Below are 26,387 nucleotides of genomic sequence, written 5' to 3' on the forward strand. Positions count from 1 at the left end.
ACCAAACAAATCGCCACCTTGAACTGACTTGAGCTAATAAATGATCTATCCTCATCCGATTATAGACATCCCCAGTTAATCTCAGTAGGTACACAGAAACCTCTGATAGCTGTCAAATACATTTAGGATAGTGGAGAATGCAGACTTTGTGCCATTTGCCCATTCCCTAAAATGCCTGTGCTAAGATAACATGAGCTACATACTACTTGACATTTGTATCTTAATATTATTAAAAAGGAATCCAAATGTGTTTATTGCCTGTGGTGAATAGCCAAACTTCGAGTGGCTAGTAACTGATTGGCCATGTTGCACCCAATTTGTAAGGACTTTATCTGGCTTTCTTCAGTAAAATGGAGGATTCCTTGAACAAAATTACACAGCCAAGTGTCACTTCTCCTGTGATATATGGTGAGATGAATCAACCTGGAGATGTTACCCCCCCAACCTTCCTGCTCAGAGATTTGTTTTAGTATCTTTCCCATCAGACACCTATAAAATACACAATATCTGAATTGCCATCGTTTTGCAAGAAATCTGTGATTGAGATTGCTGTAATTAGCTTCTTTCTGTTTGTCCCAAAAGTAGTTTTGTCCATTCCTTCCTTGATGTTTGATACCAATAATATCGATTTCTAGTAAAGGTATGAAGAGTCGAGATTCTATCAACTGAGCACAGAGGTGAGTATTATACAGCAACACGTATCTATTGTATGAAATCGGTAAGAAGAAAACAAATCTAGAACTACCATCCTCATAGTCCCCTCGTTCTGTCTCATGACATTTTCCTAATCAGTCCATATTCCTTAAATAGCCCTAGTCCTTCTTTCTCTTTTCACTGCTACACATTATCACCATTGGTAAACTAGGGCAAAAACAGCAGGCCTGTCATCAGCCTGAAGACCCAAGAAGACCAGGACAGCCTCTGAGTCGAAACAGCTGCTTCTCTAGAAGAATGTGTCGCTGGAAGGCCTCCATGTCTATAAGAAAAATATGGAGGGTGAACAAGTAAATACAGGTGGATTTCTACTTGCCTCTGAGCTCATTTAATAGAATTGCAACTCTCTGTTGTAACATTACCAGGAATAATCGTAATTCTATGTCATGGCACTGAGGCTGTCTATTTTGCAAGTTCAAAACAGACAAACCCCAGCATGGCAGAATGAGGTACAGGCTTACAATACTGCTAAGGAAGATTCGTTAGACCAATCTGCATCCCTAAAGATGTACTCTAGTCTGGCACCTGCGAAATACACCGTGGACGCCGTAGCACCCATTGTACAATGAGCCCCAAAGATATTGCCAAACCCACTTGAGACAGAACCTAAATTGCCCGCCAGGCAAGAGTGGGACCAGAAACTGTGGTCTAATATTTATGTAGCGCAATGAATAACTGAACTGCTGATCCCTTTAGGCTGGAGGTGCTGCCTTCATACTCCTTCAAACAACACACCGCACACAGAGACAGAGTCCCTGGAAAAGCTCTAAACTCAATCAGGGAGGATCCCTTCTTTGTACTGCACAACAATTGAAAAGACACCCCATCTGGAGGAAAGGACCTGGTAGTTAAAGTATTGTAAATCTGCCACTATACAGAAGGATACTAGACACATTTGCAAGAGTAGTTTTGCAGGCCACTGTTTTAGGTCAAAGCTTTGTTATCCGGCCAATCCCCAAACCCTTGCAACACCACATTCATATCCCAAAGGGAAGAATATAGGGACAGAGAGGGCCTCATGGCCCCCAGAACCCTACATACGAAAGGGTGAAGACCCACTTGAAGTCCCCCTAACAATCTGTTAGGGAGAATTTTCTCTTTAGGCTGAATTTCCTAACCTAGTGAGTCCCCCAGCAGCTTTGCTCGATTTCTGGAGTTTTTTTTTTTTCTCCTGCCAAGAGTGAGACTCTTTTTCTCCCACTCTTGGACATGATTTATGGTGTTCTTTTGACTGTTAATGTGTTTTATGGGCTATGGGGTCCTTTACTCCATAAGGTCTCATGTGTTTTTACTATGTGTGTTACACAGCACCCTCCGTGCAGTAACGCAGGGGTGTCATAGTGACACCCCACCATAGACTCCATACCCTGGGACTGACTACTGTCTCCCAAGGCATGTAAAGTCACCATTGGCTTTACTAGTCCCAAATTATTAACAGAAACCTGTACAAACCATCATATTGTGGACGTACTGGTCGGGGCAATTCGATTGCCCCAGGGTCTGTTAGTCGAGGGGGCACGTCTCCGTCCCGCTTGATCGAGTTTTGGCTGGTGGCAGTGGATACTACTTTTTATATTCGACCGCGAATATATCCCTATGGGATTTTCCCATTGTTCGAGGCTACCAACTTTATTTAATTCTCATAGCCTCGAACATACCGCCGGTTTATTTATTTAATATTAATTCGCCGGTTGGTATTTTTTTGCCAGGACTCGATTCTAAAATGGCGTTTGTGTTCTCTTCTGTGACTCCAACCCAAGTCGAGCCCTTTGTTCCACTTTTTGGCGGGCTTCTCCACAGAAGCCTCCAAAAGTGGTGCCACTCTGTCTGGGTACCACAGGGAGTTGTGGGAGGGGGTTTAGGCACCCTGGACTGAGTTACCTTGGTAACTCAAGTCACACTCTTGTGTGATTGGCCCAAGTGGTGAGCCGGCCGGCTCACCACTTAGCATGTTTGAGTGACAGCTAGGCTGAGTGAATGGGGGTGTGCTGCATAAAAGCAGGGCTTTGGGGACTGGAACTTCAGAAGTCGCCACAGGACCTGAGAATCTGACGAGGGAGAAGCTGAGCTGACCTACCACGACGACACCAGCGGTGGAGCACTGCGGAACCGACTCACCACTTCCCGACGACAGAGAAGATCTCCCGGCTGGAGAGGCTTCTTCCCCTGACTGGTGGGCACAACCAGTTTACCTTCTCTTCTTCGCATCCCAGGACGTCTTGTGGTCGAATTGCCCGTGCCAAGCACCCCGGCAACCGGATAGCCACTTACCACTGGACCGCGAATAAAAAGACCGCTCCTTTTATCTGAGAACTCCGCGGCTGGTTTCTTCCCTGGCAGTGCAACAGACTCCTGTCTTCCTCCCCGACGAGATCCTCTCTTCCCCCGTACGAAGCACCGACTTGCATCTGCTGCCAGGAACAACTGCCCCCGCTGGAGTATTCTCACCACTTTAAGGTACCGTGTCCGCCAGGCCTCCCTTTCTAAAGATTGCTACAAGGTAATAATAACCCCTTAACCTTCTGGACTGGGCTGGCCGCCTTGACCCTCTAACTGGTCCCTTTCTTTTGGTCCAACTCTTTTTGCACTTTTGCAAGACTCTTGTGCACTTCAACCGTGTGACCTTGGACACATTTCGTTCTCATCCTCTTAAAGTGGATCCGGCCTACTGAACTATAACTTCACGGTTTTACTTGCCTTCCTCTCTTGTTTTGTTCTTATGAAAGTGTTGGGATCTGTTTCATATTATACTCTGCTTTTCTCTCCCTTTTTAAACGAATTATTAGAGTGCTGCCTACGTTAAGCGCTCACCGCTGTCTGAAAATAAGTGGGGCTTTACTTAAGACTTGTCTAATATTCTTCTAAGGGAGTGTATATCTTTTAGTGACCGTGTTTTTGAATTGCTTACTATTAGTGCCTGTGTGTTTTTCTAGATGTGGTTTTAAATAAATAATTATATCGCTTTTACACCAAGCCCTGGTCAGTGTTTACTTGTTCTACTATGTTCTTTTGACCTATTGTGAATACTCTGTATACTGCCTAACTCTTCTTGAGGGAAGTCTGATTGCTCAGCCACAGCTACCAAGTGAATCTGTGTGGTACAGACTGCTACCAAGTGGGTTTACTGCCAAGCACCTGCAGTCTTAAATCTTTTGTAGTGGTCCCAGAGGGAACTGCACAGGTTTCTGCCGAACACAATCCATGAAATGATGACTGGCCGAGCGATAAATACTAACAGTGCAATAAGACTTGGAAGCAACTAATGATGCCATTAATTGCAAACAGAAACTATGGGGTCGATTCATGGAAATAATGTGCGGCGAAAATTCCCGCGCAGAGATGCCAAAACGTGCGAATCGCAGTAAAAGTGCGAAAATTGCAGTGCAAGTGCGAAAATCACAGGGAAACCAGCGCACATCGATTCATGGAAGTCTGTGTGCGCGAAAAACATTGGATGTGCGCTAAAAATGTGCGCCGCCCACGCCGGCGCACAGGTCATCCAACAGCGTGCGCCACGGCCACTACGAAATCGCACATAGCGCGGTGCACATCACAAAAGTAGGCGGAACACGGGGCGTAACACTCGGAATGGGGAACAAAGCGTGAAAATATGGGCGTCACGGGGAAGTACAGGAGGCAAGTGCGCGGAACGCCCACACGCTCGCCTACAACCCGTATTCATGGAATCGAATAGGGCAAACCAGCGCACGGTCAAAGACGCGCACAGGGCCAAACAAGTACGCCACAAGAAAGCAGGCGGTAGTGCCCCTGCAACTGAAAAAATGTGCGCCAAAATGTGCACTAACAAAAAGCACCCATATACAGCCATGATGAATGGGCCATACAGTGGCCCTCTAGGACAAATGAGGTGCAAAGGGGCACTGACGAACACGGACATCCGCTGTGTGAAAAATAGCGTGTGCGCGTGTTCCTGGCTGCGCGGTAAGTTCCACACGCGATTGGCCTGTTTACGTGTACTACGGGGTGCGCGGGAAGTTCCACACGCGATTGGCCTGGGTCGGTGTACTTCGGGGTGCGCGGGAAGTTCCACACGCGATTGGCCTGGGTACGTGTACTTCGGGGTGCACGGGAAGTTCCACACGTGATTGGCCTGGGTACGTGTATTCCGAGGTGCGCGGGAAGATTCACACGCGATTTCAGAAGGGTACGTGTATTTCGGTGGTACCTGGGAATGCTACACGTGATTTGGCCATGTGGGTCCTCCCAGGTGTTCCCTCTACACCCTCCACTGCCCCTGCAGGAAACCCACACCACAGGGTACTACCCTGCACCCCTGCTCATGTCCCACAGGCAACCCATCCACCATGGCCATGCCCACCAGCCAACCCACATGTCACCTTGCACTACTGATCACCAACTCATGTCTCCCATCACCCCCACCCCCCAGCAGTGCAGGGGCAGCCTCCACCAGGCTCCCACACATGTCCCCCTGCACCCCCACCCCCCAGCCACCAGGGGCAGCCTCCACCAGGCCCCCACTCATGTCTCCCATCACCCCCACCCTCCCAGCAGTGCAGGGGCAGCCTCCACCAGGCTCCCACTCATGTCCCCCTGCACCCCCAGCCACCAGGGGCAGCCTCCACCAGGCCTCCACCCATGTCTACCACCACACCCACCCCCCAGCCACCAGGGGCAGCCTCCACCAGGCTCCCACACATGTCCCCGTGCACCCCCACCAGGCCCCCACTCATGTCTCCCATCACCCCCACCCCCCAGCAGTGCAGGGGTAGCCTCCACCAGGCCCCCACCCATGTCTACCACCACCCCCACTCCCCAGCCACCAGGGGCAGCCTCCACCAGGCCCCCACTCATGTCTCCTATCACCCCCACCCCCCAGCCACCAGGGGCAGCCTCCACCAGGCCCCCACTCATGTCTCCCATCACCCCCACCCCCCAGCCACCAGGGGCAGCCTCCACCAGGCCCCCACTCATGTCCAACTCATGTCTCCCTGCACCCACACCCCCCAGCAGTGCAGGGGCAGCCTCCACCAGGCCCCCACTCATGTCTCCTATCACCCCCACCCCCCAGCCACCAGGGGCAGCCTCCACCAGGCCCCCACTCATGTCTCCCATCACCCCCACCCCCCAGCCACCAGGGGCAGCCTCCACCAGGCCCCCACTCATGTCTCCCATCACCCCCACCCCCCAGCAGTGCAGGGGCAGCCTCCACCAGGCCCCCACCCATGTCTACCACCACCCCACCCCCCAGCCACCAGGGGCAGCCTCCAACAGGCCCCCACTCATGTCTCCCATCACCCCCACCCCCCAGCCACCAGGGGCAGCCTCCACCAGGCCCCCACTCATGTCTCCCATCACCCCCACCCCCCAGCAGTGCAGGGGCAGCCTCCACCAGGCCCCCACCCATGTCTACCACCACCCCCACCCCCCAGCCACCCGAGGCAGCCTCCACCAGGCCCCCACTCATGTCTCCCATCACCCCCAGCCGTGCGATTTGCCTGGGTACGTGTACTTTGGAGTGCGCGGGAAGTTCTACATGCGATTGGCCTGGGTACGTGTACTACGGGGTGCGCGGGAAGTTCCACACGCGATTGGCCTGGGTATGTGTACTACGGGGTGCGTGGGAAGTTCCACACGCGATTGGCCTGGGTACATGTACTACGGGGTGCGCGGGAGGTTCCACATGCGATTGGCCTGGGTACGTGTACTTCGGGGTGCGCGGGAAGTCCCACACGCGATTGGCCTGGGTACGTGTACTTCGGGGTGCGCGTGAACTTCCACACGCAACTGGCCCTGTGAGAGTGGGGTACGTGTATTCCAGGGGTGGGCAGGAATATTTACTCGTGACTGGGCCTGGGAGAGCGTGCTACGTGTATTCCTGGGGTGGGCGGGAAGATTCACACGTTTGCCTACGACATGCCGAAAAATAAATGGTCCAATCCTGAAACACGTACTCCAGCATGAAGCAGGCGTAGGTCGACCCGCGCAGCATAAAAGTGCGCGCAAACAACAAACGAGCTCATACGCCAGGATGAATATACCGTTCCTAGCAGCAGTGGCCGTGGGTTACCAAAGGAGGAGGAGGATAGTGAGGGCCAGAATTTTCACTCCCAGAACCAGCCTTTTTGGAATGCCTGATGACCAGGTGTATGGGAGGTACAGGTTTCCACCACACATAATACTGGACCTGGTCAGTGAGTCGGAGGATGACCTCACATCACCCACCCTGTGCTCCCAAGCACTCAGCCCCCTGGAGAAGGTCCTCAATGTACTGCACTTCTTGGCCACAGGATCATTTCAGCGGACAAGTGCCATAGTGGGTGGGGTGTCACAGGCCACACAGTCACGCTGCCTACACCAGGTCTTTAACATCATCACTGCACGCCCATCAGTCCGTAGGCACATATACCTGCCCAGGACACCTGCAGAAAGGCAGGCTGCCACCCTCGATTTCTACGGTGTGGCATAATTCCCAAAAGTGCTAGGTGCCATTGACTGCACCCATGTGGCACTACATCCCCCCAGCGCATCTGAGCACATCTATAGGAACCGCAAGCACTGGCATTCCATCAACGTGCAGGTAGTATGTAATGCTAAGGGAATCATCACCTCAGTATATGCCAACTATCCAGGGTCCACCCACGACAGCTTCATTTACTGAATGTCTACCCTAAGCCGGGACCTAGAAGCTGGGCGGCATGGTGATACATGGCTGCTTGGTGAGTATGAATGCCACTGCACATGCATGCATGTCAGATGCAGAGTTATGTCACTACCCCACTAATGATACCCATCACCTCCTCACCAGGGGACAGTGCCTACCCTCTGAGCACCCACATGATGACGCCAATTCGGAACCCCATCACGCCTCCAGAGGTAAGGTACAACACAGCCCATATTGCAACCCGGGGCATAGTGGAGCGCACATTAGGAGTGCTCAAGTCATGCTTTCGCTCCCTTGACCGTTCTGGCGGGCAGCTGTTATATGCGCCCCCAGTAGTGTGCAGGATCATAGTGGCAGCATGTGTCCTGCACAATGTTGCAACACGCGGGGGCCTGGCTGTGGACATGGTGGTGCCCCCACATCCCCAACCACATGCACGCCTGCTGCGCATGGGAGGGGAGAGGGCACGTGGTGAGGCAGCCCGTACGCAGCTGGTGGCTAATTACTTCACATAGAAATCACACCCCAGTGGAGTGCACACAGCCCTGGCACATACCATCTGATACGCAATGATGACTCGACCTGACAATTAAGACGAACAAAGGGACAGTCAACTGTCAGAACCATAGCAGCCTGAGATTGTTCATGTGGAAGTGTCACAATGTGTGCATCCCTACCTACACAAACGCCACCAATGCAGTGTCATCAAAAGACACTTCCATGCTGCAGAAATGAATACCCACTCGCAAAATACTACATGAAAACAGTGCCATGTCACCCAACCCCTCCCCGGCACGGCCACACAACACACCATGGCATGTCATGCAATGTGAGAGGAAAGAAATGAATCCCCACAACATGCCCCAAGTGTCACCAGCTACAGTGTCCCTAATGGAAACATGTCCACACATGAAATGCTCACAGTAATGCAGGACCTACAACACACATTACCAAATACTTACCAAGAATACCAATCACCTACACAACCTCCAACCTACCTTAAACATGACATTACAGACTTAAAAATTTGCTAGCCTCACTACCTGATGATGCCTGCCCTCTGAACACTTCCAAGTATACAGTGTTAGCGCCACGCAAGAGTGTAGGTGCACTGCTTACAACATGGACTCCAGTTCCAAGGTGGACCGCATTGTGAAGACATGAGGAATGGACCTGCAAATTAGGAGGATGAGATGGATGCAGAGGCACATATCAATACACCATGCAGTGTACAATACAACAACAATATGCACTATGAATGTATACACAGTATTGACTACAGACTGCCCACACAGCTCATGGGAGTCCAATGTCACCATGTACGTCAATGTCACTTGGGCACACCCTTTGCAAGCCCATGGAAGCAGGAGGGGTGTGTGTCACAAAAACCCAAGCATCTGAACCAAATTCCTGACAAGCCTGCTTGTGCCCAGCCACAATGCAGCGTATGCCCACGGGAGCCACACAAGGCAACACACTGTCCCAAAAAAAAAAAAAAAATAATAAAAAAAAAAAATCAAAAATGGCCATTAATGGCCTGTGGGGGTGGGGAAGGCCACCCAGGAGGTCCGAGGACAGGGTGCACACCAAAACCACCTGTGTGGATCTTGCGGGAAAAAAAAAACACCTCCATGGGCTCATGGCCTACACGGCTACCCTATTGTGGGAGTATCACTGCTGTCACTCTCCTCACCCTCTGCAGCTGCATCAGGAGGTGGTGGCACTATGGGAGGCAGCCCACGCAAAGCCCTAGTCTGTTCCTCCATGGCTGCAAGCATGCGGGTGTGGTAGGTCTCGTTCTGGAGGTAAGTGTGCGGAGGTCCCCATGCAACAACTCACGGGATGCCCGGACCTCTGCCCTAGTTGCCTGCATCTCAGCTGAGAGCGTACGTGTGAGACGCTCCAGCTGCTGTTCTGTCCTTCTGTTTGTTGAAGCCTCAAGCTCAACAAGAGTCGTCCTGAGATGGAGTTCCACCCTCAGGGCTTCCCTGTGGCCCTGGGACTCTATGGAAATGGCTTCCTGCAGAGTCACCAGTGCCGCCCGCCTGTCCCTGTCGGACTCCAACATGTCCTCCCTGTGTGACTGGCAGATGGAGTCGGTTGCCTGCTGTAGTCACTCCATCAGCCTTTCGGGGGGGACAATGGAAGTGGCTACCCTATCCATGGCCTGAGCCATCATCTCTGATGATGCTGCCTGTTGGGTTGCCATACCGTATATGGATTGCTCCCATGCGGTATTGCCAGGTGGCTGACGGCCACCACGTCGGCGGGCACCACACCTGTCTGGGCCAAGGCGAACTGCACCTTGCTGTGCCGGCACTGCCTGAGGCTGCAGGACTGCATTCGCCCTCTGATCTGCTGGCCCAGGAACAGGATAAGATGTCGCAGAGTGTGACCCTGCATCCGTAACCACCAAAGGCATACCTGCCAACACTGACATCCCCATTGAGGGTTCTAACCCTGGTGCAGGTGGGTCGGACAGAACAGAATCCCTCCCAGGAACACTCACCTGCGACGGCACATCATCATCCGAATCGACACCTGAATACAGCTCGGGGGAGGTGCAGCCAGAGACACCCCTTGAGAGCACGACCTGCAGCAGTTGTGGGTTCTCACCCACCACCACACCACGTCCCTCACTGGTGGTCGGTCGGCCCTCAGACCCCTCCTGGGTCTGCACCATCTCCACAACCCCAGCAGTATCAAGTGCGTCATCCCCTGCAAAGACATAAAAGAAAACAAATGGAAACAGGCATTAACACTATGGCACACAATTAGGGCTGAAAGGCTACAGAAACAGTACTTGATTGACACATGTCCCACATGACTAAAACCCTCCCATGCATGCACCGTCACTGCGTGTGAAGGGGAGGCAGATGGCACACATTGATGACACCAAGATGGAAGATGAACACATTTGCTGCCAGTGATTGGCAGGTCAAATACACATGCCATCACACAGATGGCATGTACCCTAGCCATGAAGTGAAGAGGGAGAGGAGGTCACCAATTGTTCATTCAGTCCAGTTTGCTCATGTAATTGATTTTTTCATTGAAATGGTTCAAATGTTTAACCTGCAGCTGCCAGTCCAAAATGGTCCTATAGCACAGGGACATGTCTAAACTAATCATGTCCAGGAAACTAAGCCAGTCCACTGTACCATAGCCATGTCAGACATGTGACAATAGGACTGAGAAATCCCCAGTAAAAGTGGTGGTATGCAAACAATCTGCCTGAATAAACAGAGGTAAATAAGCAACAATGTTGTGGCAAGATGACACTCCAAGAGCAACTGGCGTGGTGTTGGGCTGGATGTCTAATGTTGGCAGAAGGGATGCTGCTATACCCAAATGCTGGTGCCAAGAATGTATAGGAAGAGGCACATGGGTGACCCAAACCACTCGGGCACACACACCCTCACCTGGCACCCAAACAGAAGCCCTACAAGTGCATTCAGTTCGGCCTCATTGAAGCTGGGCTTCCTTGATGGGCCGGACTGTGTAGCCGTGTCTGGGGCATCAGCCTCTACTGGACGAGCACTCTTCCTCTTCCGCTTGGAAGGTGGTGGGGATCCTGAGTGTCCTATGCCGCTCTGGACACTAGGGGCAGGAGCGTGGGATTGCACACTCAGCATGGGAGTTGGTGCAGGCATTAGCTCAAGTGTGATGGTGCCAGGGGGAATGTCAGCATGATGGACTTGGACCGACACTGTCCTGGCTGGGTGTGTGAGAGGTGGGGTGGATGGAGCCGCAGCTGCCCCTGCAGCCTCCCCAGCCTGCCTACACGGGGCAGCAGATGACCTAGCTGCCCCTGATCCACGTGGCCTGATGACACCAACGTTCACCGGCGCACGTGGCCTAGACCTGCTGACCTGGAAGTCAGCCATGGAGTCACCCTGTGCCAGGTCTGGTTCCACAGTGGCTGGTCCAACAAGGGCTGAGCATGGACGGTGTCAGCCACGTTAACCTCAACCGGGGGGGGCATGGGTGTCCCCGACAGCTCCTCCACACATGCGGGGGGTAGGGGCACCCTGCAAGTCACGGCCACGTCCCCTACCGGATCCACCACGGCCACCACTTGGGGCTCGGCCACCTTTGCCACCCTTACGGCTTGGTCGCCTCCCAGCCATGGCACTGATGTTATTGTGCGTATGGGAGTCGATGTGAACTATTGTCCTGGGCAATTGGGGGTCAAAGGGGTTGGGTACCAGATGGTAATCATACCCTAGTGCTCTAGCAAGGCTGTATGTCACCCCTGTGGAAAGATGACGGGTCACGCAACGCACAAGCAACCCAAAAAAGGGAAGTAAGGTGCACGCAACCCCTCCTAGACCACGTCTGTGGAAAAATAAACCTGCACTACGCCCTGGCACCCAGAAACACAAGAATGAACGTATGAGTGTAACACGCAGCCTAGAATGACCTCTGAAGGGGTACGCGACACACGGGGCAAGCACAGATGTTAAATACGTGCGCGACTCACCATCTGCCAGGAACAAAAGCGTGAAAAATATGCGCGTGTGCGCGTTGGCAACACCCCCGCCAAAAGAAGAATTGTACGCTGTTTGAGGAAACAGGCCCAGGAAAAAGAGGAAAAGAGAAAAAGCTGTCAGAGGTAACAGGGAGTACGAACTGGAAACGCCATGAAGTAAATTGCGGGTGAACCGACAAGAAGTACAGATTTCACCCACTCGCTCTCCACGAAAAGCACGTACAAGGAAATGGCGTTCTACACGTACCTTTTTATACACACGTCACAGACGCGCATAAGCGATGAGGCCATTTCCACCAATTACGCACTTTGACACTCGGACGTGTATCTCTTTTTTTTTTTTTAACACGTGCCATTCTCTACAGCCATGCGCGTGACGTCACAGCTGCGCATGGTGGCCTTTGGGCCAATGAAATCGCATATGCGAGCACACGTGGTAAAACTGCACGTCCGAGTGTCATCGCGTGTAATCGGAGGGAAGTGAGCATACACGCGATTGGCCTGGGTACGTGTATTTCTGGGGTGCGCAGGAAGTTTCACATGCGATTGGTGGAAATCCACGTGTGCTCTGTCATCACGTGTAATGAGGGAAACACCCGCGATCGTCAAGTCACAGATGCGCTTACGCGCTAAGGGCCTTTGGTCCAATGAAATCGCATATGCGTGCTGACGTGCATACGCGCTAAGGGCCTTTCCTCGATTTACACGCAGACGTGCAGGATTTTCACGTTCCAAATCACTCCGTATCAAGCTGGCCAGGCGTAAGCACACGGAAGACCACGCTCCTGCCCACAAGGCCGAATTACTGCCCCCCAGACCCCCGAGCATGCTCCCACCTGCCATCTGCTGCTGCCTGACTGCCTGCCGCCCACGTGCCCTGCCATTTGCTGCCTGCACATCAGCCAGTGGTGCTGTTGCTGTGACCACCCCTGCTGGAACCGAAGACTCCCGACTGGGATTCCATCGCTCCACAGCCCAGCCCCAGGACCCAGTTGCCCACCCACTCCTGCCTCTGGGGTTGTCATGTCGGCACTGCAACATCTGGCACCACTGACAACCCCCGGCCAGAGAGGCAGAGGGGCACCAGCTTCAGTGCCAGGGAATTTGGTGTCCTGGTGGAGCAAGTCCTGGGGCAGTATGATGCCCTCTACGGAAGTGTGCGCGCCGACAAGGAAGGACGGACTCGCATCTGGACGGACATCGTGACTGCCATCAACGCGGAGGGGGTGGCAGTCCGCGACTTCCAACATGTCAAGAAGCGCTGGGAGGACTTCAGGTCCAGGACCCTGAACAAGGCCCGGCGCCTCTTGAAGGCAGCGGATGCTAAGGGGCGCCGGGGCCACTTGTCGGAAGATCAGATGAGGGTCCTGGAACGCATATCCCCAGCGCTCCACGTCCAGGTCCTTGAGAGGCAGACCCGTCTGGAGTCGAGCGGTAAGTGTACATGCATCATGATTGTAAGCTGTGCGTGTGGTGATGTGCCAGTAGTGTGCCGGTTGCACATCTGTTTGTATGGGGCCGAGTATGGGTGGGAGTGTACAGGACCGTGAGGCTAACACATGCGAGGGCTGTCATGTGTGAGACATGGATGGTGCTTGTGTGTGTAGGCTTGCATGCCAAATGCAGTTGTGTGGGCACACATGTTTGGATGAATGTGTATGTAAGTAGGCATGTTCGTGATGTCACATGTATGTTTTCAGCTGCATGTATCAGCACTGTGTACATGTGCATGTGTGTGTATTTGACAAGGGTGCAACAGTGATGCAACATGGATGCATGTGACAGCGGGATGTGGAAGCCTGATTGGCAGATGTGACATGGATGCCCATCGGAACACTGCGACAGTTGGCTGAGGTGTACACATGCATGCAAGTGTGGTGGTGTGCGTGCATGTGTAGTGCATTCCCTGTGTTGCATGTGATGTCTGGCTCACCTTTGCCTGCTCATGCTGTTGTATGTGTATGGATGGTGCTGGCAGTTGCGATGTGGCTGTGGTATGGCTCATGTGTGCAAGTTGAAATGACATGTGTGTTGCCGATTGTGATGCCATGTCTGAGGTTTGCCAATGCTACTCATGTGCAACTGTCATGTGTGTATGTGTCCATTGTACAGTGCCCTGATGCCTGTGTTTTATTTCTCCCTGTCTGCAGCGTCAACTGATGAAGAGGGCGGAGAAGGTGCTGTGGAGCACAGCGGCGGGGATCGCACTTCCAGCCGGAGACGCAAGGCCCGGCTCCCCTCCCAGGTTTTGATCTCGTCGGGGAGTGAGGAGTCCGGTGCCGCGTCCCAGGCCGCAGCTCCCGGGGGGAGGTCCAAGAGGCGGAGGTCGGAGTTGGACTCCTCGGCAGCAGAAGGGGCAGCTGGAACCCCACAGGGCCCAACGGGGGAAGATGGCACGGAGTCATCCAGGTTGGTGGGGGGTTTGGTGGAGGAGGAGGCCGTGCAAGCAACAGAGACGGGGTCTGGAGGTGGGGATTCCACTGGTGCTAGTGGTGCAGTGCAGGACCAGGGACAGGAGGCAGCCTGTGTGCAATCCTGTCCCTGATCCTGTCACTGCATCACCTTGCACCAGCAGGGATGCCTACATCCAGACCCGTTTTCAGGCAGGGGATGAGCTCACGACAACTGGCCTTCCTCTGCCTGCGGACGTGGCTATCCGGGTCCGGGTTGAGCCTGTCCTGACTGGTGTGGCGTTGCGTCAACGGGCCATCCGAGGTGACCTGCAGTCTTTTCATGAGGAGACTGCACGTCATCTCGAATGGCTCGTTGACCGCGTCGGCCTACTGGGACAGGTCACCCAGGCCGGATTCCTCCGTTTGATGGGGCTTGCTACAACCCCCTCCTCAACTGAACCCCCTATGCGCCAGTCGTCCTCCGTGCCATCTTCCCACCCATCAGTCACCTGGGTGCCCTGTGGAGCTGCCTCTGACGGTGCGGCCAGGCTGGTGGAGGAGGCATCCCTGCCACAGTCGGGAGTCGGACGTCCAGCAGGGGTGGCCACATCAACGACTGCACCCCAGCCAGCGGAGGATGTGCAGGCAGCAGGAGGCAGTGCACGGGCAGAGGCGCAGCAACAGCAACGTGGTGGGAGCCATGATGGCTCGGGGTCTTCCACATCAGAGGGGAAGGTATCGGCCGGAGGGCAGGAGGACCCAGGACGGGAAGTGTCTTCCGTGTGGCAGCGGTTGGGCCACGCCATAGATGCGGAGCGGCAGCGGGCGTAAGAGGCACGGCTCACGATGGTCAGGGGGGAGAACTCCATGCGGAGGGCCCTGAGGCGTGCCGAGTGTCTCGAGGCAATCCGCAGGGAGTTTGGGGGGAACATGTGGACGGCCCTGCAGACCCTCGGGGCCATGGAGGAGGCGCGCCTCCGGGACATTGAGCAGGAGTTCGATGATGCCCTGGCCCGGAACATCCCGAAGTGAGCCGTCGGACTAGCCCGCTGCCCTTGTAAATAGTTCTATAGTTAGTGTTAGGTTTCCTTTGGGTTAGCATTTTTTTTGGAACTTTTGGACAATGGGCCACATTTTTGTATATAGTTATTTTTTTTTAGGTAGTGTTATTAGATAGGTTTCATTTCTTCGGTTGGGATCATGGACCCTGGATTGTTTATCTGTACATAGTTGACTTTTGGATTTTCAATTTTTATTATGATTTCGCCATGGAGCAATGGTTTTCGATGTTTAATTTTCCATTGAATTTACTTTTGTGGACTGTGACTTTGGACACCTTTCCTTTGCATTATGATTTGTGGTTTTGCATTATTTCACGGACCTGCTGTTTTTTTTTTTTTTTAATTTCTATTATTGTTTGTTTATTTTTGATTCAATTTATGTTGCTTTTAATACATATTTTTTTCTTCAAAGTTCAATATGTAGTATCATCTCATTGGTTTCGTGCATATCATGATATGGGTTTTGACATTCACTGACACCCATTGGGTGTATGTGAGGGACATGTGTTCATTTCCAAACTTGCAATTGGGCTTCTATCATGTTTTTGCCATTTCTAAGTGGGTGGATGCAATACTCGGGTGGGTGTTTGGCATTTGGAGGCTGACCATAAGGGCCAGGGATCTACATTGTGGTGACATGTTGGCTGGGGGACATGAGTGGGGGCCTGGTGGAGGCTGCCCCTGCACTGCTGGGGGGTGGGGGTGGTGGGAGACATGAGTGGGGGCCTGGTGGAGGCTGCCCCTGCACTGCTGGGGGGTGGGGGTGATAGGGGACATGAGTGGGGGCCTGGTGGAGGCTGCCCCTGCACTGCTGGGGGGTGGGGGTGGTGGGAGACATGAGTGGGGGCCTGGTGGAGGATGCCCCTGCACTGCTGGGGGGTGGGGGTGGTGGTAGACATGGGTGGGGGCCTGGTGGAGGATGCCCCTGGTGGCTGGGGGTGCAGGGAGACATGAGTGGGGGGCCTGGTGGAGGCTGCCCCTGCACTGCTGGGGGGTGGGGTGATAGGGGACATGAGTGGGGGCCTGGTGGAGGCTGCCCCTGTTGGCTGGGGGGGTGGTGCAGGGAGAAATGAGTGGGTGCCTGGTGGAGGCTGCCCCTGCACTGCTGGGGGGTGTGGGTGGTGGGAGACATGAGTGGGGACCTGGTGGAGGCTGCCCCTGCACTGCTGGGGGGTGGGGGCGATAGGGGACATGAGTGGGGGCCTGGTGGAGGCTGCCCCTGGTGGCTGGGTGGTGGGGGTGATAGGGGACATGAGTGGGGGCCTGGTGGAGGCTGCCCCTGGTGGCTGGGGGGTGGGGGTGGTGGGAGACATGAGTGGGGGCCTGGTGGAGGCTGCCCCTGCACTGCTTGGGGGGTGGGGGTGGTGGTAGACATGGGTGGGGGCCTGGTGGAGGCTGCCCCTGGTGGCTGGGGGGTGGAGGTGCAGGGAGACATGAGTGGGGGCCTGGTGGAGGCTGCCCCTGCACTGCTGGGGGGTGGGGGTGGTGGGAGACATGAGTGTGGGCCTGGTGGAGGCTGCCCCTGCACTGCTGGGGGGTGGGGGTGATAGGGGACATGAGTGGGGGCCTGGTGGAGGCTGCCCCTGGTGGCTGGGGGTGGGGGTGCAGGGAGACATGAGTGGGGGCCTGGTGGAGGCTGCCCCTGCACTGCTGGGGGGTGGGGGTGATAGGAGACATGAGTGGGGGCCTGGTGGAGGCTGCCCCTGCACTGCTGGGGGGTGGGGGTGGTGGGAGACATGGGTGGGGGCCTGGTGGAGGCTGCCCCTGGTGACTGGGGGTGGGGGTGCAGGGAGACATGAGTGGGGGCCTGGTGGAGGCTGCCTCTGCACTGCTGGGGGGGTGGGGGTGATAGGGGACATGAGTGGGGGCCTGGTGGAGGCTGCCCCTGGTGGATGGGGGTGATAGGGGACATGAGTGGGGGCCTGGTGGAGGCTGTCCCTGGTGGCTGGGGGGTGGGGGTGGTGGGAGACATGAGTGGGGGCCTGGTGGAGGCTGCCCCTGCACTGCTTGGGGGTGGGGGTGGTGGTAGACATGGGTGGGGGCCTGGTGGAGGCTGCCCCTGGTGGCTGGGGGGTGGGGGTGGTGGGAGACATGAGTGGGGGCCTGGTGGAGGCTGCCCCTGCACTGCTGGGGGTGGGGGTGATGGGAGACATGAGTGGGGGCCTGGTGGAGGCTGCCCCTGGTGGCTGGGGGGTGGGGGTGCAGGGAGACATGAGTTGGACATGAGTGGGGGCCTGGTGGAGGCTGCCCCTGGTGGCTGGGGGTGATGGGAGACATGGGTGGGGGCCTGGTGGAGGCTGCCCCTGGTGGCTGGGGGTGCAGGGGGACATGCGTTGGTGGGCAGTAGTGCAAGGTGACATGTGGGTTGGCTGGGGGGCATGGCCATGGTGGATGGGGTGCCTGCAGGACATGTGCAGGGTAGGCCCCTGTGGTGTGGGCCACCTGCAGGGGCCGTGGAGGGTGTAGAGGGAACACCTGGGAGGACCCACACGTGCAATTCACATGTGGTGCTCCCCGCGCACCCCTGTAATACACGTACCCTGATGGAATCGCGTGTGATACTTCCCGCGCACCCCTGAAATACACATACCCTGCTGATTTTGCGTGTGATACTTCCCGCGCACCCCTGAAATACACGTACCCTGCTGCTTTTGCGTGTGATACTTCCCGTGCACCCCTGGAATACACGTACCCTGCTGTTTTTGCGTGTGATACTTCCCGCGCACCCCTGGAATACACGTACCCTGATGGAATCGCGTGTGATACTTCCCGCGCACCCCTGAGATACACGTACCCTGCTGGTTTTGCGTGTGATACTTCCCGCGCACCCCTGAAATACACGTACCCTGCTGTTTTTGCGTGTGATACTTCCCGTGCACCCCTGGAATACACGTACTCTGATGGAATCGCGTGTGATACTTCCCGCGCACCCCTGGAATACACGTACCCTGCTGCTTTTGCGTGTGATACTTCCCGCGCACCCCTGAAATACACATACCCTGCTGCTTTTGCGTGTGATACTTCCCGCGCACCCCTGAAATACACGTACCCTGCTGCTTTTGCGTGTGTTACTTCCCACGCACCCCTGATGCACACGTACACAGGACAATCGCATGTGGAACTTCCCGCGAACCACTGAAATACACGTTCCCTGCTTGGCGTTTGCTGTTTGCCAGCCCTGTGAACTGGTCCAGGGTTAGCGCAGCCCTTTGCGATTATTTGGGGATTTTGAAGGCTTTTCCTTGCGCGAGGGCGTTCTTGGGGGCGTAACTAGCGCTGCTGCAGGGTCGCTGCGCCACGGCTGGTTTTGGATGCGAAAATCCATGAATACGCTGTGCGCGGAAATCGATTTTAGCGCACGCGGCTGGCGCAGACATTCGCACGGGCACGCTGTGCGCCAGCCGCGTGCGCTACTTTTGTGCGAATTTCTATGAATTACCCTGTATACCTGCAGTAAAGAAATCAAAATTCCTTTTTATTGCACGAACATGACCAAGCCTACCGGGCACCTTCATAACAGGTGATAGTATTAGATGACAAAGATGTGACTCAGGCTCTTCCAAAAGGCCTCTGGCTGCCCAGCTATTCCTGAGACCATCCATGCTAGAACCTTGAGTGACCCAATCGGAATGAGAGGGTGACAGTTTTCATTGCAATCATGAAAAAGCTTTGATACCTGAGAAAGCAACACTGGGCAGTCTGTAGCCATTTGCAGTGTCAATGGAAACCAGGGTTGAGTCGGCCATAATTGCGTTATTAGTACCAGTGTCCACTGCTCCTTCTAAACATGGAACTTTGTCCATACAATCATAGAGAAAGGATGGAAGATATGGTGCATCCCTGGCCTCCATTTCTGAAAGAATGCATCTTTCGCTAGGGCAAAGAGATGAAGAAGAGAAGCAACTGATTGCTGGGGAAGGAGTCAACTCAGTCAAACTGAAAAAGAACCTTGAAAAGAAACCCTGAGGTGTTTTCAGTCACTTGAGTTCACCAATGACTGGAGCACCAGTCTGCCACATGAGTCTTAGTTTCTAGAAGATACTCAGTCCTGTCTTTTATGTGATATCTCAGTCAGAAATTCAAAAGGCCTGGCTAGGTCTGAGAAATGCTCTCATCCTGTACCCCACAAATTGTTGACATATCTGATTGCTGAGCTGTTGTAACTGAGGAGGCGTGTCACAAAAGAATAGTTCTTTGCAAAACAGCAAAGGAACCGGCAGGTAACTTTAAACTGTTGATGGGCCAAAGTGATTCCTTTCTGAACCAAGCACCTCCAGCCTGCATTGTGTCCCATCTGGCACCCCATCCTGCCTGAGTGCCAGAAGGGGGGAGAGGAAGGTTTCCATGCATCCACATTGAGAACCCGCCATTTTATCTCTTCCCTTGCTTCATCTGAAAGTCTCACCTAGTCTCCGTAACCTAGTCCTCTCCTGAGGGCACCTATCTTTCATCCTTGAAGAGCTCTGTACTATAATAGAGCGAGGAACACAGCTTGAATTGAAGAAGAGGGAAAACAAATGATGCAAGCTCAATAACCGAGAGACCAAACTGGAAGCGTAGGAGCCCTCTTCGTTTCTTTCTGACCGACCTTGGACGACTTGGCGGTAGTGGCACAGTCAGCCACAAATACCAGAAATGTCAAACTGTGAGTAGGGATCACCTCTGACTTCTCCCAATTTATGCAGAAACCCAGGCCCATCAGCAGTGAAACAGTGGGTCAGAGATGATAAAGGATTAGGCTTCTTCCAAATACCATCAGCAAAATGTCATCCAAATAAATCACAATCTGTATTGCTCTGGGCCTTCAATATGCCACCAATGGTTTCAGCAACTTCGTCAAACACCTTTGGCTGATGACCGCCCGAAAGGTAGGCCTGACAACTGATGCAGCCTTTTGTTCCACCGGAACTGTAGAAACCTCCAGTGAGAGGAAAGAATGGCACTCTGTGGAATGCATCCACTAGTAAGAAAAGGGGAAAAAGGACTTTATGTAGGGCTATTCAAGGAAGGAGGACTGACTAGAACAATGTCATGTGACAGAAGGATGGGCTTATGGGGATGTTAGTTCTAGATGCTTTTGGAGGTTAGAAGTTAGTGGTTAAAATTGGCCTACAGGAGTGGCTTGTGAGCTTCAACACCACTCTCAGGCTTTCAACCATGTTGAAGGAAAACACATGGGATTGGGGGAAATACACAAAGTTGTGTATTACCTCTGTTTTTCCAAAAGCAAGAATGGGAGCCGGGCAGATAGTACATTGGTTTACTAGCATGGCAGAAGGCTTGGGGAAGGTGAAAGGATGGCTCGTTGTAGCCTGCGCTCGGTTTCAAATGAATGAACTGCCACAGAGCTCTTAGCTCATATCATTATATTTTTTAAGTCACACTGATTGATTCATTTAAGCTTTTATTTAATCTACTTTTGATGTAGGCTTTTATGTGCCCAACTAGCAAAGAAACGTTAGCGAGTAAGGCCTTTTCTCATTCTCCACTCAAGTGTTTTTAATAAAGTAAAAATATTGAAGCAATTTCAAATGCATTGTCTATAGATGCTATCTAAATAAACGATCATATCATATGTGTAATTTTAAAATGTATATTGTTTTTGTAATCCATAGAGTGAGTGATTTTGGGAAATTAATTGATGTCCTTTTTTTGTACTCTTAAGTTCACAAAACACATTCAGTGTTGGTTCATGTTACATGGTTGCTATTGGTCTGAACGGATTAACGGAGAAATGCAAGGGGCATAAAGGGGCAGACACATGAGCACTGTTAATCCCAGTTTTAGTTTGTTGCGAGTATCGGGGCGTACACTGCAGAGATGCACTGCTTATCTGGAACACTGCTAATAGTTATTTTGTTCTCTCTCACAGAAGAGACTTCTTCATCATTGGGCAGACTATGTCCAACAGCCCCTAGTGGCAGCCCCGGGATGGCTGCGTATCTGATGCCAGGCACGCTGATCACCACTGACTGGCACAGATCAACTGAGGGCAAAGAGTATCTGAGCAGCATCCTGCGCAAAAACAAAAGAAAATTCTTTGGTAAGTTTGCAATTCAAGGTTATTACAATGATGTCAAAATGTAATTATCCATTCCTATTGAAATAAACATGCCCAGTGATGTGGGGAATGATTTTACTCTAAGGAATCGGTGCTTGCGGCACTGGTCCATTGAGCTGTAGGGAATGAGTGAGCATTCTTTGCAGTAAATGTTAATTAAAAAAGTATTTATTACTGTGCTGTCTACCACCGAGTGTTTGGGTTAGTTATGGTGGATCAAGTAAGATTACATTGACATGTATATAGTCAGTAATGGGCAGGGAACGTCAGGTGAAGTGAATAAACCATGTATCGAATCAGTGTTAACCCATGTAGGTTTGTGATGCTAGTGTTGGGGGAACCAGTGGGAATCCAATGAAGTATGGAATACCAGTGATTAAGAGTGAGTGGCCTGCCAGTGAAGCGTATGCCATCGGTTATGCGGAACAAGCAGGACTTCAATGAGGTGCAGGAGGATGCTCAGGCAGAAATGAGTGGCAACCTATGCCAGAATAGGAAGACGTGATTGTATACTCCCATATCGATCTACTTAAATGTTTTGTTTCGTTTGAGTTCTCCTTCTCGAAGGATGTTACGTGGCATTGGGAGGAGAGTTGGGGGATTAGTCGAACAAGAGGAGATGCTATGTCCTCAGCCTGCAGTTTATTCCCACTTAGGCTGTTTATTCAACCAGAAAGAAAAGTCATTCTGGGTCCAATCAGAGCCAAACACCCTCCCTTCGACACCAATTGTTGATTAACTTTTGTATGATAAAATTAACTGTAACAGCCCTTCGGCATCCTTCAGTCTGTGTGGAATGTAATGGCCTGGATTCACCTTTCTGTTTAAAAACAAAAAGCAAGGACAGACAAATTTAAACTGGACTTTGACCAACCAGACTATTTGCCGATGTAGGTCCTTAATGGAAGTTAAGATACAGTCTCATCTTTACATTGAACATTCTCAAGGATTCTTTAATTCTAGTGTCCAAGTCGGCTCAGTGAATTAAGCAGTTATACCCCAAAATTGAAAGGCTACCAATGTTCGATTACCAGGTGTAATTAGTCTCTAATCTTACCCAATACAAGAGATGTACTATTTTAATATCATCATACAGAAAACTCTCATGAGTTACCGATAGGATGTTTGGATGGCAGTGCTTGGGGCTGAAAAATAGAATAATTTTATCAATGTATTTTCGGAGGTGGAAAGTTTTGTCTGGGGCTCGAGTCCAATAGTTAAGAAGCATACAGGGCGATAGAATGTGATTTCCCTCTGTAAGCAATCAATGGGGCCTTGATTACCGAGCCACCTATCCTCTTGTTGAACAATAGCAACACCGAGGACCATTATAGGCGACTATTAAATCTGACAACTATATAATCCTATATCGGGATTGCCTCCATGTTGGCAAGAGATCATTCTTTTTTGGCAGTGTCCCTCTTTAAATCCTATGCCCATCATTTCTTATTTAGAACCATTTTGCTAATGGGAGCAATTGAGGCTATAATTTAAAGGCCACCAAAATACCATCCCACATTCTCAGTAAGGTGTTTAGATAGCATTGCCAATTCAATAGGGAACTACCTACAATCCTAAGAGACTTTAATATCTGCTTTGATCGGAGGTCCAACACAGCCACTCTAACTTTGTTTGCCATACACCTTAAGCAACGTGTCAAAGGGACAACTCTCAATGGAGGACATACACCAATCACAGTCTTCTGCAATGGAGACCTGTGACTGCAGCCCCACCTCTACCATCATGTCGCTACCTTGACACCACATTGTGTCCACATACCGAAACCCCTCTTCTGAATCAAGCACAGACGTGGGATTCGGGCCACTCAAAGGAAAGAAATCTGCCTCATTGTCCATCTTGGATAAGATTACTAAAAATGAAAATCTAGACTGGCCTAGCACCCACGTCCTACTGGGCCTCCCACTATATCTGTGAGTATTAATAACCGAGTAGTTAGATTTGCGGTACCAACGCAGTTATTGATACTCGTGGATATAGTGGGAGGACGAAACATTTCTAGGTCCAGAGAGCGGGCCATTTGAGGTTGTACGCACATCAAGGGTCATAAAGACGCAACTAAATAACATAAGACACTCCCATAGGCGAAGTTAAAGACAAAGTGTTTAAATATTGAACCCACAGGGGGGGACAGATCCAACATTTTAAAACTTTGGGATCACAATGTTAAAGCCCATGGATGACAGATTGAACTGGAAGAGAAGACTACTAACAAATATATAGATCGCCCCAGAGACCAACATAGCTCAAGAAGTGCAAGAAAAATCCTTGAAACAATGGGGACACACAGATGGACCCGCAAAATATACGTGACAATTAAAACGAAATCTCCTGACAAAAGTTCGCTATTTATAGACTAGGAACAGAAACATATTTAGAGTTTAACCTCTTGTGTGTATATATACATAATTATTGATCACTCAAATAGATTGTAAAATCCAGCGGTTGAGATTGATTCTGAATGTTACGAAATAGTACTGTATAGAACAGATAATATCACTACGGATTAAACAAGGTCACTATTATTGTTGTAACTGTTGAACTACATCTTTTGTGTTATCTTGTATAACATCTATCATTAAACACATTATTTTAATATCAATAAAATATATTATGTAGTTTTTGTATACTAAGTATCATAGTGACTATATACTCTTGAACTGTCAGTTCTTCTCTCTACCCCCAATTGATAATTGCACAGCAGGAGAAGGCCAGCTTTTTCCGTCTTGCAGCTTTTTGGTTTCCAGTCTGGCGATGTTGTTGATTCTTGTATTGCGTCAGCCTCTAGAAACAGTGAGTTTTTCTGTCATGTTAAGCAGTGGTCGTCATCGCTGCCTTACATTTGATGTAGACTCACTTGAATCGAATGCGGTTCAATGTAGCTTCTTCAGTGTGGTTATGTTGTGTTAGAACTTCCCCTAACCCATGATGTGTTGGTTGTGGAATGCTTAGTGACCTACAGGAGTGCACGCGTGCTGGACGAGCACTTGCAACAATCCAATTTCCGCCATCCAGGTGGGAGAGGGTAACAGTGCTTGAACGACGGCCTGAGGTTTTTTGATTTTGCGGAGGAGAGAGCAGATAGCAGGCTCTTTCATTGTGGCGTGTGCCCCAAGTGGAAGGTTCCTGATGTTGTTGAGGCTATGAAACCTTGCACGTGGCCTAAGTTATGGAGGGAATCTTTCCAGATTCATTCTGGACTTGAACCTTCTTTACTCATCTCCTAGGAGGATGGATTCTGTGTTCATGGCATTCCACTTGAGGTAGTTGCTTGGCATCCTGGCTAGACTGTTCATGTCAGCAACACAGATGATCTTTAGGTAGAATTGTTATACACCTATCAGTGGATTATGATGTTGAGGTTGGTGAGGAGTTTCAGGTGAACCTTTAAGATGATGGGGCGGGACAAGTGTGTTTGTGTGTTTAGCTGAAAGGCTTTAAGATCTGTTGATGTCCTTCTGTACATGCCAGTGTTGTGGTTGGTTGGGTAGAGTGCAGATTTCATCAGATGGGTCAAGATTTGGGCAAGGTCTTTAGTGCATCAGAGAAAATGCCATGTAGGAGCAAATATTAAGGAGGCATTCATGATATTGAGGCGTGTGAGTGATTTCCCTGGGATGATTTTCACAGTGAATGCAGGGAGGATGTTCTCTTCACAGGAGGGGACATTGAGTGTTTCAAATATGCTTTGATCATCAAGTTGGTCCACCTTGGCATTTCAGATGGGGGTATGAATGTGGCATGTTTGATTAAGTCAGTTTGATGATGTGGTTCTTGATCTTTGTTAATGTGTCTGCAAAAAATGAATTGATATTGTTGCACTTGTCGGTGGGTGTGTATCATTTCAGGCAGAGTGTTAATAGTGTTTGATGGCTGTGAAGAGGGCTCTCTGCTTTTGGTGGCAGGTACTAACTACTATGGCAGAGATTCAATGCTTGATCTTTACTGCAGCACGAAGTTCGATGTGAGCTGCACGAACAGTTTTCAGGGTAATGAGGTCTTGCTGCTGTTCATTAGTTAGCCAGATCTCTTGTTTGTGAATGGAGTATTTGCTCCCGCTGAGATCCGGCATGTTTAATTGTGCAAAGGATTTGGGTCTGTCCAGATACAGTTTCAGTGATGTGTGGGTATTTACAGTATTCATCATGGTGAAATGATCATGGCTGCATAAAACTGATGCACAATTCTCTGTTAGAAGAGCTGTAAAATAACTTGCAGTTAGCATTTAAAGGGGAAATAGGCATAGAACAACTGGAAGGGTAAATTTGATTACCCTTTTTAAAGATGGGGACAAGATGGGATTAAATCCAAATACCAAGCAGAGTATTGAAGATCCAGATGGCATTATATATAATGTGACTAAGTGATCTCACGGTCATCTTCACATGGACCTTGCAGCTATACTACATAAAACCCTATCCTCAGGCCACATCACCCAGCCCATTCTGTAAAGCCTAACTTTAATAAACTTGTCTCCCAGACTACCCCTCCTTGTAAGAAGGAAAACTAGAACAGGGAGAGTTCACTTTAGATTCGGGAGTAGGAAGACTGTTAGAAAACCCAAAATAGGTTCTCTAAGCCAGGAAGGACCCGACAAACATATCCCCAGACCCAGTCACCAAGGTCATTCTTAAAGGCCAGACAATGAAGTACTATATCTCTTAGAATGTCCCTCTCCGGGTCAGAGGTGTAACCCAGAGTGGATCCGCAAAAGTGCAACTAGGTATTCCTTGGAAGGAACACAATAGGGAAAGCCTTAGTTACCCTACATAAGCACCACTTGTCACCCAGATAGGACAAGCTCTGCTTTTCGACTGCTCAGCATGCATCCTAACTGTGTTTGAACACCACCCCATCCGTGCCCCCCTTGTGACTGTCTTTTTTTAACATAATGGTTTTGTAGGGGGGGGGGGAAACTCGCTCCCCTCTCCCATTTAATACCCGGAGTCGCAGAAGACAGCACAACCCTCACCCATGCAGCAACCAGACACCCAAAGAAAACTCC

At 51.3% G+C, this 26,387-nt stretch overlaps 1 protein-coding gene across 2 annotated transcripts in view; it reads left to right on the plus strand.

The window, feature by feature from the left end:
• CPLANE2 (ciliogenesis and planar polarity effector complex subunit 2) overlaps positions 1-26,387 on the plus strand; it is a 196,046-nt gene that overhangs the window by 41,616 nt on the left and 128,043 nt on the right. For both annotated transcript variants that reach the window (XR_011268679.1, XM_069611108.1), the window contains exon 2: positions 21,176-21,346. Coding sequence is in view for 1 of the 2 variants with exons in the window: in XM_069611108.1 (XP_069467209.1) it covers positions 21,235-21,346 (112 nt within the window). In the remaining variant the exon portion in view is untranslated. The remainder of the gene's footprint in view (positions 1-21,175; positions 21,347-26,387) is intronic.

The sequence above is a fragment of the Ambystoma mexicanum genome, chromosome 8 (genome assembly GCF_040938575.1).
Source record: "Ambystoma mexicanum isolate Mex_15411 chromosome 8, UKY_AmexF1_1, whole genome shotgun sequence".
In the NCBI taxonomy this organism is placed as follows: domain Eukaryota; kingdom Metazoa; phylum Chordata; class Amphibia; order Caudata; family Ambystomatidae; genus Ambystoma; species Ambystoma mexicanum.